The sequence below is a fragment of the Panthera pardus genome, unplaced genomic scaffold (assembly GCF_024362965.1).
Source record: "Panthera pardus isolate Hobbes unplaced genomic scaffold, ASM2436296v1 HiC_scaffold_16, whole genome shotgun sequence".
NCBI classification, from domain to species: Eukaryota; Metazoa; Chordata; class Mammalia; order Carnivora; family Felidae; genus Panthera; species Panthera pardus.
The window spans coordinates 155,461,272-155,480,169 of record NW_026526721.1 but is presented as its reverse complement, the minus strand read 5'-3'; the positions used below and the strand labels follow the sequence as shown (position 1 = coordinate 155,480,169).

At 47.9% G+C, this 18,898-nt stretch overlaps 2 protein-coding genes across 2 annotated transcripts in view; both read left to right on the top strand.

The window, feature by feature from the left end:
- Positions 1-6,986: 6,986 nt before the first annotated feature.
- Positions 6,987-18,898, top strand: part of GLB1 (galactosidase beta 1) — an 86,025-nt gene continuing 74,113 nt past the window's right edge. Inside the window, exon 1 of the mRNA XM_019418583.2 lies at positions 6,987-7,101. The gene's annotated coding sequence lies outside the window, so the exon portion shown is untranslated. The remainder of the gene's footprint in view (positions 7,102-18,898) is intronic.
- TMPPE (transmembrane protein with metallophosphoesterase domain) lies at positions 6,990-10,635 on the top strand. Its single transcript, XM_019418586.2, has 2 exons — positions 6,990-7,101; positions 9,131-10,635. Exon 2 carries the CDS (start codon positions 9,240-9,242, stop codon positions 10,581-10,583), a length of 1,344 nt encoding a protein of 447 aa, XP_019274131.1. The 5' UTR covers positions 6,990-7,101; positions 9,131-9,239; the 3' UTR covers positions 10,584-10,635.

The window sequence follows — 18,898 nt, the reverse complement described above, 5'->3', positions numbered from 1 at the left end:
AAGGAATTGCTACAGAGCAGAACTGTCTACCTCTGTAGACTGGAGGATGTATTGCTTTATTTTTAAATAGCTTTTTATTTTGACAGAAGAATTCCTGGATGGCCTTATACCTAATTCATCAATAGTTAACATTTTGCCTTATTTGCGCCATAATTGCTGCCTCATCGTATACATGTAATGTAAATATAGATATTATATAGTTATTCTTACCATTTGAGGTAAGTTATATCCCGTTGCCCCTCAATATTTCAGTGTATTTCCAAAGAACATAGCCACGGGGTCATTATCAAAATTAGGAATTTTAATATTGATAGAATATTATTTTTTTAATGCATAGTCTATATTCAACTTTCGTTAATTGCCCCAATAATATTTTTTGTAGCTATTTCCCCCCCTGGTTCAAGATCCAATCTGAGATCATGCATTGCACGTAGGTGTCATTCATACCTTTTTTTTTTCTTTTTTAAACATTGTTTTAATCAAGTAACGCAGTTGTTTAAAACAGGAAATTTTAAGACCATTGGATAGATCAAAGTGAAGGATTGGGGCACCTGGGTGGCTCAGTCGGTTGAGCGTCTGACTTCGACTCAGGTCATGATCTCACAGCTTGTGAGTTCGAGCCCCATGTCAGGCTCTGTGCTGACAGCTCAGAGCCTGGAGCCTGTTTCAGATTCTTTGTCTCCCTTCCCTTGTTCATGCTCTGTCTCTCCCTGTCTCAAAAAAAAAAAAAAAAAAAAAAAAAGTTAAAAAAAATTTCAAAGTGAAGTATTAATTTATTAAGATAACCTCTACGGATAAAGTTTTAATATGTAGATTTGAATTCCACTGGAAGTTTGGCACTGGTCTAAACTTTTAGTTTAAGAGACACTGGTCTAAGCCAAAATTGTCTCTTTAGTGTTTAGAAGCCCCACACAGGTTTTGGGGGCGCCCGGGTGGCTCAGTCAGTTGAGCATCTGACTTTGGCTCAGGTCACAATCTCACAGTGTGTGAGATGGAACCCTGTGTCGGGCTCTGCGCTGACCGCATGGAGCCTGCTTGGGATTCTCTCTCTCCCAAAAATAAATGAACATTTAAAAAACAAAAAAAAGGAAAAAAAGAAGCCCCAAACAGGTTTTCCTTCAGGTTAAGAGAAGGGCGGGGGGAAGCTGTCTTTTTAGTGGAGGCTTTGTTTTTTTCCTTGCTTTTAACATACATCGTTTAATACTTCTAAAACCTATTATAAATTACAATTAATAGAATTTTCTAAATATTAGAAAAGTAAAGTTAGTTCAATGTTTATGCTGAAATACAGATCCGAACTGCCATTAAAACTTGAAATTTGCTGAATAAGAAATCTTTGTTAGGACTGTAAGGGAAACCAGATTGGCCAAAGGGGTTGAGATTGAGTCTTGTGTGCAAAAAAGCCCCATGGGGATAGAAAAACAGGGTTTTCATCTGTGTTACTGGGCCACACCTCTCTCTCTCTCCTTCATTGTTCTTAGCACATGAGGCCCCTGTGCTTCTTAAAACTTCCATCTTTGGTGAAGGATCAGTTTTGTTTCTGTGGTTATCAGTGCTTCTCCCCATGGTTCAAGGGCTGATCCTGCTGTAAGATAAGATAAGATAAGATAAGATAAGATAAGATAAGATAAGATAAGATAAGATAACTAGTAGAAGGAAATAAAAATAGACACAGAAAATTCACGTCTTCTGTTCTCATTATTTGATTCACCTGACAAACTTTCTCAAACTTTCTCGCCACAGGTTTCTAAAGATCCACACTCAATTCCGGAACATATTTCATGCCTCTGGTACTCAGACCACACTCTGAGTAGCACTGGTCTACATGAGAGCATGCACTGTGTTTGTGCAGGTAAACGTCTCACCGGAGATGAGTCCCCACAGGGCAACCGCCTGCTCCTGGTCATTTCATGTCCCCCACAACCTGGAGCAGCAAAGTCTACATGCGCACTTGGGCAGGAACTAAAAAATAAGGTATCGATAGAAGCACAGCCTTGGAAAAATAACTCCTGCTAAATTCAGGCAATAGGACTTCAGAGCCTTCATTACCACCCAGCCCTGCGGTGAGTCAATTAACTCCTCTGTGCCTCAGGTTTCTCATCTGTGAAATGCGGACAATAATAGCAATTTGGATTATGAGGCAGACGTGACGCATTGCTGGTAAAGCATCGGCTCAAGTACAATACAAAGTCAAGTACTAAAATCTGGGAAACAAACTGCGATCTACACTCCCTGGGCAAGCTTTCACTGTAAAGCGCCAGATAAAAAACATTTCAGGCCTCGTGGGCCTTAAGGTCGCTGTTGCAATAGAGCAGTTACACATACAATGTCGAGGATGGGGAGTGGCTGTGTTCTAATACAACTTCATTTGTGGACACGGACATCGGAATCGCATATCGTTTTCAAATGTCACAAAATGTTATTCTTCTTTTGACTGTTTCCCAACCACTTAAAAATATAGACATAATTCTTAACAGACGGGCCATACAAACACAGGCAGCAGGCCAGAGTTAGGCTGCTGGCCTTTGTCAACCCCTGTGCCTCGATTCAGTTACGAATGCCTGCTGTATGTTATCACCGTGGGTCTTTATTACAAACTGGGACAGAAGGTGGGAAAAGTTGAATCTGCCACGTGCTAAGGATTAGAAGATTTTTTTAAAGTTTCATTTTGCAATAACTCAGATTTGGAAAAAAGTTAAAAAAAAAAACGGTACATGGGGCACCTTGGCAGCTCAGTCGGGTAAGCATCTGACTCTTGATTTTGGCTCAGGTCATGATCTCATGATTTGTGAGTTCGAGCTCCATGTTGGGCTCTGTGCTGACAGTGTGGAGCCTGCATGGGATTCTCCCTCTCTCTCTCTCTCTCTCTCTCTCTCTCTCTCTGCTCCTCCCCAACTCATGCTCTCTAAATTAATTAATTAGTTAATTAATTAATTAACAAACTTAAAAAAAGAAAAAGAAGAGGGGCACCTGGGTGGCTCAGATGGTTAAGCATCTGACCTCTGCTGAGGTCACGATCTCACAGCTTGTGAGTTCAAGCCCTGTGTCGGGCTCTGTGCTGATGGCTGAGAGCCTGGAGCCTGCTTCGGATTCTGTGTCTCCCTCTCTCTCTCTGCCCCTCCCGGCTTGTGTTCTCTCTCTTCCGAAAATAAATAAACTTTAAAAAGAAAGAAAAAGAAAAAACAGTACAAAGAATTCTTGGTTGATTCCTAAAATGTCAACATTTTACCATATTTGCTTTATTGTTCTGCATGTGCGTATATACACATTTTTTTTCCTGAACTGTTTAAGACTTGCAAAGGTGATGCCCTTCTATTACCTAAAACCAAAGACATTCTTTTATATAACCACGGTGCAACTATCAAAATCAATAAATTAATTCAAAACTATTGTTTAATCTTTAGACTTTGTACTATCAAACTCAGGAAATTAACCTACAGGCCTGATTCTGACATCATCAGCTGTCCTACTGACATTCTGTATGTGCTAATGTCTTGTATCCATCACCTCCGCTAACTTCCCCAACTACCCAGTGAGTTTGATATTATTATCCCTGTGTTACCAGTGAAGGGGCTGAAGCTCAGAGAAGTTAAGTAACTTGCCCACAGTCACCCAGAAGGCACAGCTGGGATTTTCACTCAAGTGTACCAACTTCCAAAGCCCTTGCTGTTCGCTATTGGACCAGGATCGCAGAGTTTGGAAAGGACTTCCCAGTACAAGGAGAAGAAGCTGGTGTTCCAGGGATGAGAAGGATCCGAGCAGGGAAAGCCATGACTGGTTCTCTGTTTCTCAAGGAAATGTCCAGTGGGGAAAGAGAAAGGAGGCAACAAACGGAATTTTAGTTATTGTTACATAATAAGAAAAGGTTTTTTGGAAACACTTTCTAAAAGTAAAATATAACTTCTTAACTTATTTTAAAAACAGATACAGAACCTGACACAAAACAAATAAGTTAATGAATTCTTTAATGGAGAAAACCCTTGTAACCACCACCCTCCAGTTGAAGAAACAAAACCCTCCCAAACCCCAAAAGCCACTGCATGGGTGGGGTCCCAATCTCAGCTCCCCACCCCCATAAGTAACCACTATTCTTGACTTGTAGAGTTATTTCTCCCAGCGTTTAAAAACCAAATTAATGTCTGGGGGTGCCTGGGGGGCTCAGTCGGTTAAGCGTCCAACTTCTGATTTCGGCTCAGGTCGTGATCTCACGGTTCGTGAGAGCGTCGGTCTCTGTGCTGACAGTGCAGAGCCTGCTTGGGATTCTCTCTCTCCCTCTCTCTCTGTCCCTTCTCTGCTCGCATGTGTGTGTACTCTCTCTCTCTCTCCCTCAAAAACAAATAAACATTTTAAAAAAACTAAATTCAGATTTTTAAATGATCCACAAGTTGTACAAAATAATGTTAAAGAAAAAATTATTCTGATACTTGTTAAAAGGATAAGGAAGACTTCCTTCAAGATGTTGCAGTAAGGGAGAGAGAGAAGTTTGAAGTCAAAGGAGAGCAAAGACAGCTGGGGATTTATAGCTGACCGGCAGAGTGAGGGGGCTGGGGGTGGAAAATTACAAGAGGGGATATCAAGACATTCCTGCTAAGGGCAGTCAAAGGTAGGGGATGAGGAACTTGATCGAGTGTCAAGAGTGGGGGGGATTTTTCCTAAACTGACTTGGTCAGATTCTTTGCTAAACTAGGCAATGCAGGCCAGGCAAAGAAGGAGGAGCCTAACTAAAGTCTAGTCCGGGAGAGAAACAGAATCTATTAACAGAAAGAGCTTAATTTAACCTTACCTTTTATTTTCCAAAATAAGGAGTTAGCAAAATAAAATATTTAAAACAAATGAATTTTGTGCTATGTCAACTATAACTAATAAAGCTGGAAATTTTAAAAGTATGTATGTGTGTATTTAAAAGCAATATTTGTTTATTTATTTATTTTTCGGGAGAGAGAGCATGAGTGGTGGAGGCACAGAAAGAGAGGGAGAGAGATTCCAAGCAGGCTCCACTCCTTCAGAGCAGAGCCCAACGTGGGGCTCAAACCCATGAACCTTGAGGTCAGGACCTGAGCTGAACTCCAGAGTCGGACACTCATCAAACTGAGCCACCCAGGTGCCCCCAGAGCAACATATATTTAAAAGCAAAATAGAACTACCTTATGATCCAGCAATTGCAATACCCTGTGGGGTATTTACCCAAGAACACAAGAACATTAATTCAAAGGGTTACTTGCACCCCTATGTTTATGGCAGCATTGTTTATAATAACCAAGATATAGCCCAGGTGTCCACTGATTGTTGAATTGATAAAGAAGATGTGGTTGGGGCCTCTGGGTGGCTCAGTTGGCTAAGATTTCAGCTCAGGTCATGATCTCACGGTTCATGGGTTTGAGCCCCACATTGGGCTCTGCACTGGCAGTGTGGAGCCTGCTTGGGATTCTCTCTCTCTCTCTCTCTCTGTCTCTCCCCTGATATATCTCTCAAAATAAATAAATGAATGTAAAACAATTTAAAAATCTCTTTTAAAAAAACATGCAGCATATATATACAATGGAATATTATTCAGCCACAGAGAGAAATGAAATCTCGCCATTTGCAATGACATGGATAGAGCTAGAGAATATAATGCTAACTAAGCAAAATCAGTCAGAAAAAGACAAATACCATATGGTTTCACTCATATGTGGAATTTAAGAAGCAAAACAGACAAGCAAAGGGGAAAAAATAAGAGAGAGAGAAAGCGTGCTCTTAATTCTGGAGAACTGGTGGTTACCAGAGGGAGGTGAACTAGGCGACCGGGATTAAGGAGTGCACTTGTCTTAATGAGCATAGGGTGAGGTCTGGGAGTGCTGAATTACTAAACTCTGCACCTGAAACTAACATAACATTCCGTTAACTGGAATTAAGATTGAAACGCTAAATAAACAAACAAATACGCTGAGAAACAATAAAAGTGATTTCCCTCTGAAACTTAGTTTCCATTAAAGCTAAGACTTTCCAAGTGACAGTGAAGAGGACGTGGGATTTTCCGTGCTCAGGGGGAACCGGCCAGGACAGGATTTTAACTGAGGCTACAGGGACTGTTCTCTCGCAAGAGTCAAAGATACAGTATCATTTCACATCCAACTGTCAGATTCCCTGCAGTGCAAGGCTGTTGAGGGACTCAAGTGCCAAACTGAAAGGCGGGGGTGCTGCTGCTTCTCCTATCTCTCAAAACCCAACCGTGCAGAAGTAGAAATGCCGCAAACCCGGGTGCTTTGGAGGGTTGGCATTTGGAACTGATTTTGTCGCAGTTGAACCATAATCTCTAAAACTATCAGCGACCTAGCACGGTGGTTCTCAAATTTCTGCATACGCTGGAGTAACGTGGAACACTTGCAAAAATGCAGATTTCTGGACCCCACTCCTAGAGTTTCTGACTGAGAGCTTCTGGGACGATGGCCTGGAATTTGCATTTACGACAAGTACCAGGTGGGTGCAGGCACCACCCGTCGCGAACCCCCGCGCACGTCGTCCCCTTAGCTGTGTCGGCTCTCAGCTTCCCCTTCGGTCCTCTCCAGGCAGCCAGGGAGCAAGGAGACCCTGGTTGAAGTCCAACCCCGGGACGCCTTATCAAGCTGCTGACAGTCGGGCCTCCCAATTGCCCGTCCAAAGGGACCCTCCCACCCGCAGCCACTAGCAAAATCCAGATAGAGCCACCCTGGGGTCACGCGCCCGCCCGCGCCCCCCGGGCTCCTCCGCGCCCCTCCCTGCCGCGGGCCACGGCTTCACGGTCGCGGGGCGGAGCCGGCGCGGGGCTGCCCGCAGGGCCGACGAGGGGCGGAGCAGGGGCGGAGCGGGGGCGGGGACGGGAGCGGAGCCGGCGTGCGGCTGGCTGCAGGGCCGGAGAGGGGCGGGGCGAGGGCGGGGCGGGGGCGGGGGCGGGGCGGGGCGGGACGCAGGGCCGACGAGGGGCGGCGCCAGGCCGCGGGTCCTCGGCCGAGCGACGCTGGGCGGCTGGCCGGCGCGCTGACTGCGGAGCGGAGAGGCCGGAGGATGGACTTGTCCGGGGCTGCTCGCCTTCTCTCTCTGCTGCTGGTGCCGCTGCTGTTGGGCCCTGCGCGCGGCCTGCGCGTAAGTCCGCAGGAGAAGGGGCAGGCTGGCGGGGTCCGGGCTGCGGCGGCGGCCAGCGGGGGTCCTGCGGGCCGTGGGCCCGGGGCTCCCGAGTGCGCCCCGGCAGGCAGGCAGGCAGGCAGGCCGGCAGGCAGGCAGCCGACGGGGCGCAGGCAGTGGGCCGGCCCTCCCGTCGGGGGCGGGCCGGGCGGGGCGCGCGTCCTTCCCGGTAGCTCTGCGGCTTGCGTGCTCTGCCCGCGTTTCCCCTTTCGTTTGGACCCACTTCCCCGTCGGCGCAAGGACGGGGCGAGACGAGGTGCGCCCAGACCCTTGCAGCCTTGCAGGTTTCCGGAGCGCGCAGCATTGGAGGCGCCGTGGGCTCTGGCGTGAGGCGCCCTCCCTTGCCCATTTCGGGAGCTGCTGAGCGCTCCGGAAGGAGAAAAATGGGGTCAGGAGAGGCCCGCGCGGTGGAAGCGTTGGATTGATTTCCTTCGAAGTGTGTCTTTTCAAACATCTCGTCCCCTTCTCGGCACTCCCTGCTGCCTACTTTTGGCTTGGGTTTCCCGGATCTTCAGGGTCTGGCGGTGCAGGCCAAGGGTGGGCCAGAGGTAGGCTGCAGGTGGTGGCCCGCGTTGCTGGAGGGGGGGGGGGGGTCTGGCGGAGCAAGTAGGTGAGTTGGTGGGGCGGGCGAGATTGGCGGGGGAGATGGACAGCCCCAGTTCACTTGTCAGAGCTAAAGCGGGGGCCTAGGTGCCTCCAGACCGCCGCCTGGGGAGGCCAGCATCACAGCCGCGGAAAGGTTGGCGGGTGGGGGGCGGGCAGGCAATCGAAATGGGCACCTGTCTCCCTGCACGTTAGCGAACCGGCTGTGGTTCCTCCGAAAGTTTGGGTGGGCCGAGGCTGGGGCGTGTTTTCAGTAGAAGGTGGTGGAATTTGGGCCCATTGACTTGTAAATTGCACCGCTGGCTAAAAGGCTTTCAATAACTTGCCTAGGCAGAGAGAGGTCATACTTTCAAACCAAGAGTGAAAATTTTAAGTAGTTGAAAAACACCTGCTGAAAACAGTGGAACATGGGGTTCTTGGGGAAAGATCACTAAAATCGAGTTCTTGCTAACTTCCATCTCTGGTCTGTGGTTTCCACGCTCCGTTTTTGTTTTTGTTTTTGTTTTGTTTTTGTTGTCTAAAAGGCCTGAAGGAGCCCTTGAGTGAGAGCTGCGCAGCTTTGAGAACCACTGGCCAGGGGGCACTGGGGAGCAGTTCCCGGGAACATTGGCAGAGAGAGAGGAGGAGGGTAGATTTTAACCCGTACCTGGGAGGGTTGGGGGAAGGGAGAGATGGGCATTTATGGATAAGCTTGTGGACAGGGCAGCCCCCTGGGCTAACTTTACCTTAGAAATTAAAACAGAAAATTTGAAACTATTTATTAACTTATTTCAGAAATAATCGTTATAGGTTCACAAACTATATTTTTATATATAACTATATATTAACTGTATATATATGCACACACACATATATTTTGAAAAGTAACAATATTTCTCCCCAGAGCTTAGGAGGAAGAGTGGCACCGTTTTACATTTTTGCAAATCTCTTTCACGTCTGTCAAGTCCTTGCCAGGTCACACGTCACAGAGCCTCACGAGGGGTCCACTATGCACTCGTGACAGAATGAGAATGGGAAAGGCGGGTACGGCCTAGGGTTATCGTGGAAATCGTTTTGACCACATGATGCTCCCGCGAGGCTCGCCCCAGACCACACTTTGCAAACTGCAAATTTAGGATAATGTTTTTCTTATTATCAAAACAAAAAAGTTCCTATGCTTTGTGGAAACACTTTTACATATTTTCAGACACTGTAAGTAAGAAAATGAGAACTGCCCATCACGTTACAGTCCGCTGTGTTTGTATTTTAATAGTCAAGGGTAGCAACCGCCGGATTTGAGCGGCTTGGATTCCAGGCGGGTTGGGTAGATGTGAGTGGCCTTCAGGTTTTGGATGGGGACAAGGAAGCTCTAATATCCCACAAAGCTGACGCGGGTTCCTGGTTGCAGGCGGAGCTGACCTGGAAACCTCTCCTTGGCCACTGTCCTTTCTAAGGAGCTCACCTTCCAGAGCCCGCCCGCCCAGAACTGGCAGGGGACCCTCTTAGGAGCAGAGAAAATGGCGATCTTCAGGCAGCTGTCCCTGCGTGCAAAGGCTGCCCTGGCCGCCGGCACTGTCTTCGTGTCCATGATTGTGTCCCGCTCGTGTCTGGCGGGGAGCCTTGAGCTCCGGGCCTGGCGTTGGCTGTTCCGCCTGCAGCTCGCCCTGTTTGCCAACTCGCTCATGCTCATTGGCTCCCTCTACATCTGGCGGAGCACAGTCAGCAACCTCAGCCACTGCCCGGGCGCCGAGTCCGCCTGTTTCCAGCTCTGGAAGATGGCGGTTGTGGCGTTTCTGGCCCTGGCCCATTCCAGCTTCTTCACCATGCTCTTTTTAGTGGCCGAGGAGCCCTATCTCTTCTCCTTGGCAGCCTACTCCTGCCTCGGGGCGTACATCATCATGGTCTTCTTCCTCTGCACCCTCAGTGGCATGGAGCAGGCCTATCAGCTCGTGGCCTGGCGCGGCGGCAGGGTCGTGGGCGGCCTCGACAAGACAAGGAGGGTGGCGGTCAGGCCGGCCCTGGCGGTGGCAGTGACCGCTGTGCTCAGCGTGGCCGGGCTTCTGAACGCCGCCCAGCCCCCGGCCGTGAAGACCGTGCAGGTGCCCGTCCGTCAGCTGCCTCCCTCGATGGACGGCCTCAAGATCGCGCTCCTCTCCGACATCCACTTGGGCCCCACCGTGGGCAGGACCAAGATGGAGATGTTCGTGAGGATGGTGAACGTGCTGCAGCCAGACGTCACAGTGATCGTGGGGGACCTCTGTGACTCGGAAGCCTCCACCCTGCGGACGGCGGTCGCTCCTCTGGACCAGCTTCGCTCACGCCTCGGCGCCTACTTCGTCACGGGGAATCACGAGTACTACACGTCGGACGTCAGCAACTGGTTCGCGCTGCTGGAATCCCTGAACGTCAGGCCCCTTCACAACGAGAACGTGAGGATTTCCGCCACGGGGGCCCAACCCGGGGGCGCTGAGGGCGACGACTGGATCTGCTTGGCTGGGGTGGATGACATCGAGGCGGACATCCTGCACTACTACGGCCACGGCATGGACCTGGTCAAGGCCCTGGGGGGCTGCCGCCCGGACCGCCCCACCATCTTGCTGGCTCACCAGCCCCTGGCTGCCAAGAGAGCCCTGCAGGCTCGGCCGGATATTAGCCTCATTCTTTCTGGGCACACGCATGCCGGGCAGATCTTCCCCTTGAACGTGGCAGCCTATCTCCTGAACCCCTTCTTCGCCGGCCTCTACCAGGTGGCCCAGACCACGTTTGTGTACGTCAGCCCGGGCACCGCCTACTACGGGATCCCCATGAGACTGGGCACCAGGGCAGAGATTACCGAGCTCATCCTGCAGCGGGCTCCTTGAACCTGGCCCTGCCCTGTGCGCCCCTTCAGGGTCCTCGCCCTTCACCCTCCGTCCCTCTTCAGAGCGGGTGGCCTGCTTCACCCCCTGCAGCCTCTGCTGCCCAGCCCTGCCCACGCACGCTCGGCCACAAGCCTGGCTTGAGCAGTAACTTGCGCTGGGGCTGCCTGGCGAGCATGGGCTGGTTTCCTCCGCAGATGGCCAGTTGCTTATTTATGTGTAACTGCGAGGCCACTGACGTCCCATATGTCAGAACAAGTGTCCCTTTTCCAGGTGATGTGGAGTGAGCCCTCCTTGTCCGCAGAGCTCACAGGGCCGCACCGAAACGGGGTTGCCTGAAAGGGACACCTCTAAAAGCAGAATAGAGAGGAACACTGGCGGTCTGAAACCCTCTTTAGGACTTGGGCAGTTTTCAGCATCACTGGTCCAGAGCTTTCTGGGGAGGGGGCGGGGTGGCTAGGTAAGCCAGGACAGGCAAGAGGGAGGCCCCTCTGGCCACTGGAGAAGAATGGTTTCTTTTCCCCGCTGGCTCTGGCAGAGTCACCTTTACTGAGGGCATCAGCCAAACCCACGGGGACACAGGGCTCGTGCTGTCCCGGGCCTTGAGTGATACTTTTACTGCCTGTGCTCCTGGGCCTTTGGGATTGGGGGTGGGCTGGAAAGACACAGGAGCACGGTGGTAGGCGATGGGATGCTAAGGGTTCCGCTGCTGAGGAGCTCAGAGGGGGCTTCCCTCCCTTGGCTCCCTTTATGCACCGCTCAGGGGAGGTGATGAAGGACAGGCTACTTTTCCCTGTTTGAAGGTGAGGAGACTGAGGCCGAGGGAAGTAGGGCATCGGCAGAATGACAGGGCATGTAGGAGATTCTTGGCTAGAAGCCGGGTCCCCTGCCTCCTCTTCCGCTGTCCCGTGGGTAAGTAGTTGTATCTGTTACAAGCGAGTGCAGGATTCAGACACATCTGACTGTGCAAAGAGAACGCACAAGGGCTTAGAGCCTGCTGGTCTTTCAGAGTGGTTTGCTGGAGGCTGGTTTCCATTTATCCACGATTACTCGGGCCAGAGCCCGGAAGGAGGTCGGCCGGTTTCAATGTAGGGTGTCTGTTACCCTGGAAGAAGAGTCAGGAGGCTGCGTGCCCCTCCCCGGCGCCCCACCCCCACCCCTCACCCCGGGTTCGGGTCTGTGTCTTGTGGGGCACCGAGGTTTGCTCTCCACGGGGGAAGTTGGGAGCTGCGCGGGGAGCGGCAGGGCTTCGTGCTCTGTCGGGGCCTCCAGGCCTTCCCTTCCCCTGGGCCCCGGCTGTGGGTGGCTGGGACTGTCTTCCCTGCTGGGTGGCCTCTGCTCCCACACCCAGCCCTCCATCCCCCACCCCGTCGGCGTTATCCTGGGGCTCTGGCCATAGGACCGCGGTGCCATGCGGCCGGGCTCTCGACCCTCTGGAGTGACCCCACCCTGCCGGCCAAGCCTCTTGGGCCAGAGGCCAGATACCCTTTGACCCTGAGGCCGAGGTCAGTAAGCTCTCCTCTTAGAAAAAGTTGCACCGAGAAGCTTGGCGACCTCGGCTCAGCGGTGGCCCTTTTGTGATTGAGAGTCTCCACCGCCCTGCCTGGAGAGGCTCACCCGCTGCTCCTGGGTCAGGTAGCAGCCCGCACGTGACTTGACCTCACTGAGCCGCGGTTTCCCTCGCCTGAAAATGAGGATAACTTAGCTACCTCAGGATGGTTTCACGGGGAGAGCATTAGGGCGTGGCGTCAGGTGCGCGGGGCACAGTCACTCAGGAGGCACCGGGTGGTGTCAGTATTTAAACATCACGTGGGCATGCCAACCGCGTCAGGCACGGGCGCCCGGAGGCACCTGTTCTGGAGCAGTAAAGCGGGGAGTGTGAGTGGGTAACCCGCTGCCGGGGGCCAGCGATCAGGGTCAAGGCGGCAACTGCCAGGGTTTGCTCTCCTTGCCTGTGCTGCTGGGTCCGGCGCGCGTTCTGCCTCAGGGGGTTTCTTCAGCCTCCTCCTTGCCTTGCCGTGTACGACAGACAGAGTCCCCGGGGATCCTGGGGGCCACCTCTCCTGTCGGCAGGCAGCGAAGATGCTGACGGCCAGCCCGCCAGGCAAGTTTCACATGTGTCTTCGAGTCGAGATTGCAGTGGGTTCCTCGTTTTGTATCCCCTTGTGTTTCGTCGTCCTTGCGGCCGGGAGCAGGTTTGGAGAGCACGACCCCGGCCTTTCTTTTCATACCGCTGGTAGATGGCGGGATCACAGGAGAGGTGGCCTGGCGCGGGGTGGCAGGCCAGCTCCCAGGTTCTGACCCCCTTCTCCACGGTGCCACTCCTAGCTCGCCACCCCGTCCTGGCCTCGGGTTGACGGTACTTCCAAACCCTCCCTCTGCCTCGGGACCTGACCCCGTTTTGTGGATCATTCTAGTTGCCTTTCCAGTTCTGTTTTGTGTGGATTTCACCAGACCACGCTGCCTGATGCCGTTTTTCTGGCACCTTCCGGCGCACCTGGTGGTGGTCAACTTGCCTGCCCGGTTATTTTGCCGCTTTCTTCAGTGTGGCTCTTTCTCACCCCGTGTCCTGAGCTTTGCGATGTTAGCTTCCTTCAGCTTCCTTATGTTTTATCTTGCACTTTGTGTCTTTTTTCTCTTGGATGCCATCAGGCAGGGCCATCCTGTGTGCCTTGGGAGTACTCCGCACCTTCTCACGCCTGCTTTGTATTCCACGAAGTGGAATTGTTCCCGGCAGAAACTGGCGGGCCACCCCCCACGGCACCCTTTGCACCTCTGTTCCCATTCCTCCTTGTTTACTTGCCTTCTTTGTTTTGTTGGGTCTGGGCTGGGGGAGGCGGTGAGGAACATTTACTTGAAGCTTGAAAATTCTTTCAATTTTCTTCTAGTTTCCTTTTTTTTTTTTTAATTTGTTAAACACAAGTTGAGATGTAATGCTTTATTTATTTTTTAATGTTTATTTATTTTTGAGAAGGACAGAGACAGAATGCGAGTGGGTTAGGGGCAGAGGGAGAGGGAGACACAGAATCTGAAGCACTGAGCTGTCAGCCCAGAGCCCGACGCGGGGTTCGAACTCACGAGCTGTGAGATCACGACCTGAGCCGAAGTCAGACGTTCAACCAACTGAGCCGCCCAGGCGCCCCGAAATGTAATGCTTTTTAAAAATGAACAATGGCGTGTGATAAATTCATGCTATTCCATCCTTTCCAAACATCCAAACACCCTTTTCTCCCTTTATTTTGTTTTAAACTTTCTTATCGTGAAATGTAAAAACATTCACAAAGTAGAGAGGATAGCATCGCGAATCCCCGGGTACTTACTCATCATGCAGCTTCAACAGTTAAGACCATCCTGCTGTTCTTTCTCAGGTACTGCTGCCTCATACTCTTTCTTTTTTGGCTGGAATATGTTGAAGCAAGTCTAAGACAGCATAACTTCACCCAAAAATACTTTACAAAAAGCGTATGCATAATGCCATTGTATCCAATAAAAGTAATAGTAAGTCTTGGTTTTTAAGTAATCTCTACACCCAACGTGGGGCTCGAATTCATAATCCCCCGATCAAGAGTCGCATGTTTTAGTGACTCAGCCAGCCAGGTGCCCTGGTAATAGAGATTCTTTAAAATCATTTAATACCTAGGTAGGAGATCTGGGGCTGGAAGCCAGGCCTTCTACCTCTCAATAAAGGTGTTTTCGTCTCCCACCGTTTCAGGGTTAAGTAGTTGTATCTGTGACAGGTGAGCACAGGATTAAATGCAATTAACTGTGTAGAGAATTTGTGTTCAGTTTTTCCTGATTATCTCAGGTGTCTTTTTTTCGTGATTAAAAACACCTAGTGTAAAATTGATCATCTAAATGATTTTTAGGTGTGCCATTCAGTAGTGTTAAGTGTATTTCCGTTGTTGAAGATTCCATTCCTTTTTTTTTTTTTTAATTTTTTTTTTTAACGTTTATTTATTTTTAAGACAGAGAGAGACAGAGCATGAACAGGGGAGGATCAGAGAGAGAGGGAGACACAGAATCTGAAACAGGCTCCAGGCTCTGAGCGGTCAGCACAGAGCCCGACGCGGGGCTCGAACTCACGGACTGTGAGATCATGACCTGAGCCGAAGTCGGACACTTAACCGACTGAGCCACCCAGGCGCCCCGATTCCATTCCTTTTTAAGGCTGCATAATATTCCCTTGTAGGTACATACTACATTTTGTTTATCCGTTCACCCATCAGTGGACATCTGGGTCATTTCCACCTCTCGTCTGTTGTGAATGGTGCTGCGACGAACACGGGTGTGCAAACATCTCTTCGAGGCCCCGCTTTCTGTTCTTTTGGATGCACACCCAGGAGTGGGACTGTCGGATCATATGTTAGTTCTGTTTTTCATTTTTTTGCGGAAGCTCACTACTGTTTTCTGTAGCAGTTCCACGATTTTACGTTCCCACCACGATGTACAAGGGCTCCAGTTTCTTTACATGTCTACGTCCCTGCTTGCTCCTTTTTTTGATAATGGAGTGAGGTGATGCTGTGGTTTGGATTTGCATTTCTCTGATGATTAGTGATGTTGAGCATCTTTCTCTGTGCATATTAGCTACTAGTCCATCATCTTTGGAGAAATGTCCATTCAAGCCGTTCGCCTCTTTTTCAAATCAGGTTATTCGATTTTTGTTTTTATTAGAGGAGGTCTTTATATATTCTCAATATTGACCCCTTATCAGATAAATGATTTGCAAATATTTTCTCTCATTCCAAAGACTGACTTTTCACTCTATTGGTTGTGCCCCTTGACAGGCAAACGTTTTTAAGTTTGATGTCCTATTTGTCTGTCTTTGTTTTTGTGCCTGTGCTTTGGTGTCATATCCCCAAAATAATTAACCAAATCCAGTGTTGAAGATTTTCCCCTTTGATTCCTTCTAGGAGTTTTATGGTTTTGGGTCTAATATTTACGTCTTTGGGCCATTTTGAGTTAATTTTTGTATATGGTATAAGGTAAGAGTCCAATTTCATTTTTTTGTATGTGGATATCCAGTTTTTCCAACACCACATCTTTTTTTTTTTTTTTTTTTTTTTTTTTTTTTTAGTTTACTTTTGAAAGAGAGAGAGAGAGAGAACAAGCAGGGCAGGGGCAGACAGAGAGAGAATATCCAAAGCAGGCTCCAGGCTCAGCTGTCAGAAGTGCCCAATGTGGGGCTCAAACTCATGGACCGTGAGATTATGACCTGAGCTGACGTTGGATGCTTAACTGAGCCACCCGGGTGCCTCTCCCAACACTGTTTTCTGAGGAGACTGTCCATTCCCTGTCAAGTGATCTGAGAGTCCTTGTGAAGACCGTCTGAGCATATATGTGAGGGTTTATTTCTGGCCTCTCTAGCCTATTCCATTGGTCTGTTTGTGTTCTTATGCCGGTATCACACTGTTGATTACTGTAGCTTTGTAATATCTTTTGGTATCAGGAAGTGTGAGTCTTCCAACTTTGTCCTCCTTTTTCAAAATTGTTTTTGGCTACTTGGGGTTCCTTGAAATTCCATATGAAATTTAGGATGAATTTCTGCAAAAAATGGGGTGGGACTTTGATATTGATTGTGTTGAATCTGTGTATCCCATTGGGTAGAATGGACATCTTAATGTTTGTTCCTCTAATCCTTTCCTTCATTTCTTTAAGCAATGTTTTGTAGTTTTCCGTGTATGAGTCGCACCTCCTTGTTTAAGTTTATTAAGGATTTTTTTAAATGCTGCTGTAAATGAAGTTGTTTTCTTAATTTCCTTTTCGGATTGTTCATTGTCAGCGTATAGAAATGCAACTGATTTTTATATGTTGATTTTGTATTCTGCTATTTTGCCGAAAATTTTTCATTAGTTGTAACAGTTTCTCTCTCTCTCTCTCTTTGGTATATGAAACTTTTCATTTGTTTTTCTTGCCTTGTTTCTCTGGCTAGGACTTCCAGTACTCTGTTGAATAGAAGTGGTGAGAGCAGGCATTCTTGCCTTGTTCCTGATCATACAGGAAAAGCTTACAGTTTTCACCACTGAGTATGGTGTTGGCTGTGGGCTTTCATATGTGGCCTTTAATATGTTGAGGTGATTTTCACCTATTCCACGTTTGTTGAGTGTTCTGTCATTAAAATGGTGTTGAAGCTTGTCAAAACTCTTTCTGCCTCAGTTAAAATGATCATGTGGTTTTTGTCCTTTATTCTGTTAACATGGCGATTGATTTTCACATGTTGAATCATCTTTGCATTACAGGAATAAATCTTACTTGGTCATAGTATATAATGCCAAGTTGTTGAATTCACTTTGCTGGTATTTTATTAAGGATATTTGTATCAATATTCATCAGAAATATTCACCTGTAGGGGCACCTGGGTGGCTCAGTCGGTTAAGCGTCCGACTTCGTCCCAGGTCATGATCTCATGGTTCATGAGTTCGAGCCCCACGTCGGACTCTGTGCAGACCACTCGGAGCCTGGAGCCTGTGTCTCCCTCTCTCTCTCTGCCCCTCCCCAGCTCACGCTCGCGCTCTCTCTCTCTGTCAAAAATAAAAACTTAAAAAAAATCATTAAAAAAAAGAAATATTCGTCTGTAGTTTTCTTGTTATGTCTTGTCTGGCTTAGGTATTAGAATAATGTTGGCCTTATAGAATGAGCTTTAGAAATATTTTCTCCACTTTGATTTTTTGCAAGAGTTTCAAGAAAATTGGTGTTGATTCTTCTTTAAATGTTTGGTAGAATTCTCTGGTGAAGCCATCTGGTCCTGGATTTTTCTTTGAGATTTTCAGTTAGTGACTCAATTTTCTTTCTAATTATTGGTCTCCTCAGATTTTCTATTTCTTTGTGATTCAGTCTTGGTAGGTTGTATATTTCTAGGAGTTTTTTCATTTGTTCTAGATTACCCAGTTTGTTGGCATATTATCATTCATAGTAGCACCTTACGATCTTTTTTTATTTCTGTGGCATCAGTTGTAATATCTCCTCTTTTATTTCTGATTTAGTTATTTGAGTCTTCTCTCTCTCTTAGTTAATCTAGCTAAAGGTTTGTAAATTTTGTTGATTTAAAAAAAAAACTCCGTTTCATTGATTTTTTTTTTTTCCTGCTGTTTTTCTATTCTCTCATTTATCTCTGCTCTGATTTTTATTATTTCCTTTCTGTTAGCTTTTGGTTTAGTTTATTTGGCTTCTTCAGGAATTACGTCTTTTTACAGTTCTTTTGTTAGAATCATAATCTAGAAACAAGGTCCAGGGGCACCTGGGTGGCTCAGTTGGTTGGGCATCCGACTCTTGATTTTGGCTCTGGTCGTGATCTCACAGTTTGTGGGATTGAGCTCCACAGAGCCCACTTGGGATTCTCCCCTTCTCCCCCACTCTCCGTCTCTCTCGAAAATAAATAAATAAGCAAACCTAAAAAATAAAAACAAGGTCCATATACCGTATGTGATATATTTCTTAAATCTAAGTCTATAAAACATCTTCCCTTCTTTGTGTCGTTTACTTGGTCAAGTTATCTGGATATTATTTCTTCGTATTTCCTACATTTTGGATTTGTGGTAATGTTTACTGTGTTGTATTATCCCTCATTTTCTGTGAACTTGTAGAGCTAGAGATCTGTAAAAGTTACAGCTAGAGGCTGGATAGAATCACGTTCAACTTTTTTCTTTTTTGGCAGGAAGACTTCACTGCTTTCAGTGATGCTAAGACTGACCCAGGTGTTGCCAGCTTGACCCCTCCACTAGAGGAACTAGAAAGTTCCTCATCATCTTCTCCTCTATGACTGTTTCAGCAGTCATTGATGGTTATTACCTAAAGTCACTGTTCCACTAGGGGTTTCAAAATGATTTTTTTTTTTTTTTAAGTTTGGTGTATTTAATACAGAATTTAGTAGGCCAGAGTACTGAATAGGCTTCCTAGGACTAGTTGGTTACTTAGCTTTTCTATATTCAAGAGACAACGGAAACTTCTTTTACCTCTGCTCTGACTTCTGAAGGATTTTTTGGAGCACTCAGAAAATCTAATCATGCCATCAGCCCCCAAAGTGGTGATTTTTCATTTCATCATTTCTTCTGTATTTACTAACTGTGGTTCTTCTACAGAGAATTCTCTTCATCAACTGATTGCTCTGAAAAAGTCTATAACGAAGGCAAGATAGATGCTAGACTCTTTCCCTCTATTCGTTGGTTTCCAGAATGAAGAGTTGATTCCCCAGCAAACTGCAAAGATGAACCCATACTTTTCTTTGGGTTGGGAGGGAGTATCATGAATTTGACTCTTTTCATATATCTGATGTGTTTCAGTCCGTTGAAGTGATAAATCTTTTGATGCTCACAATCTCCTGT

Coding starts and splice junctions, on each gene's coding strand:
- TMPPE (XM_019418586.2), top strand. CDS start 9,240: ATGGCGATCTTCAGGCAGCTGTCCCTGCGTGCAAAGGCTGCCCTGGCC.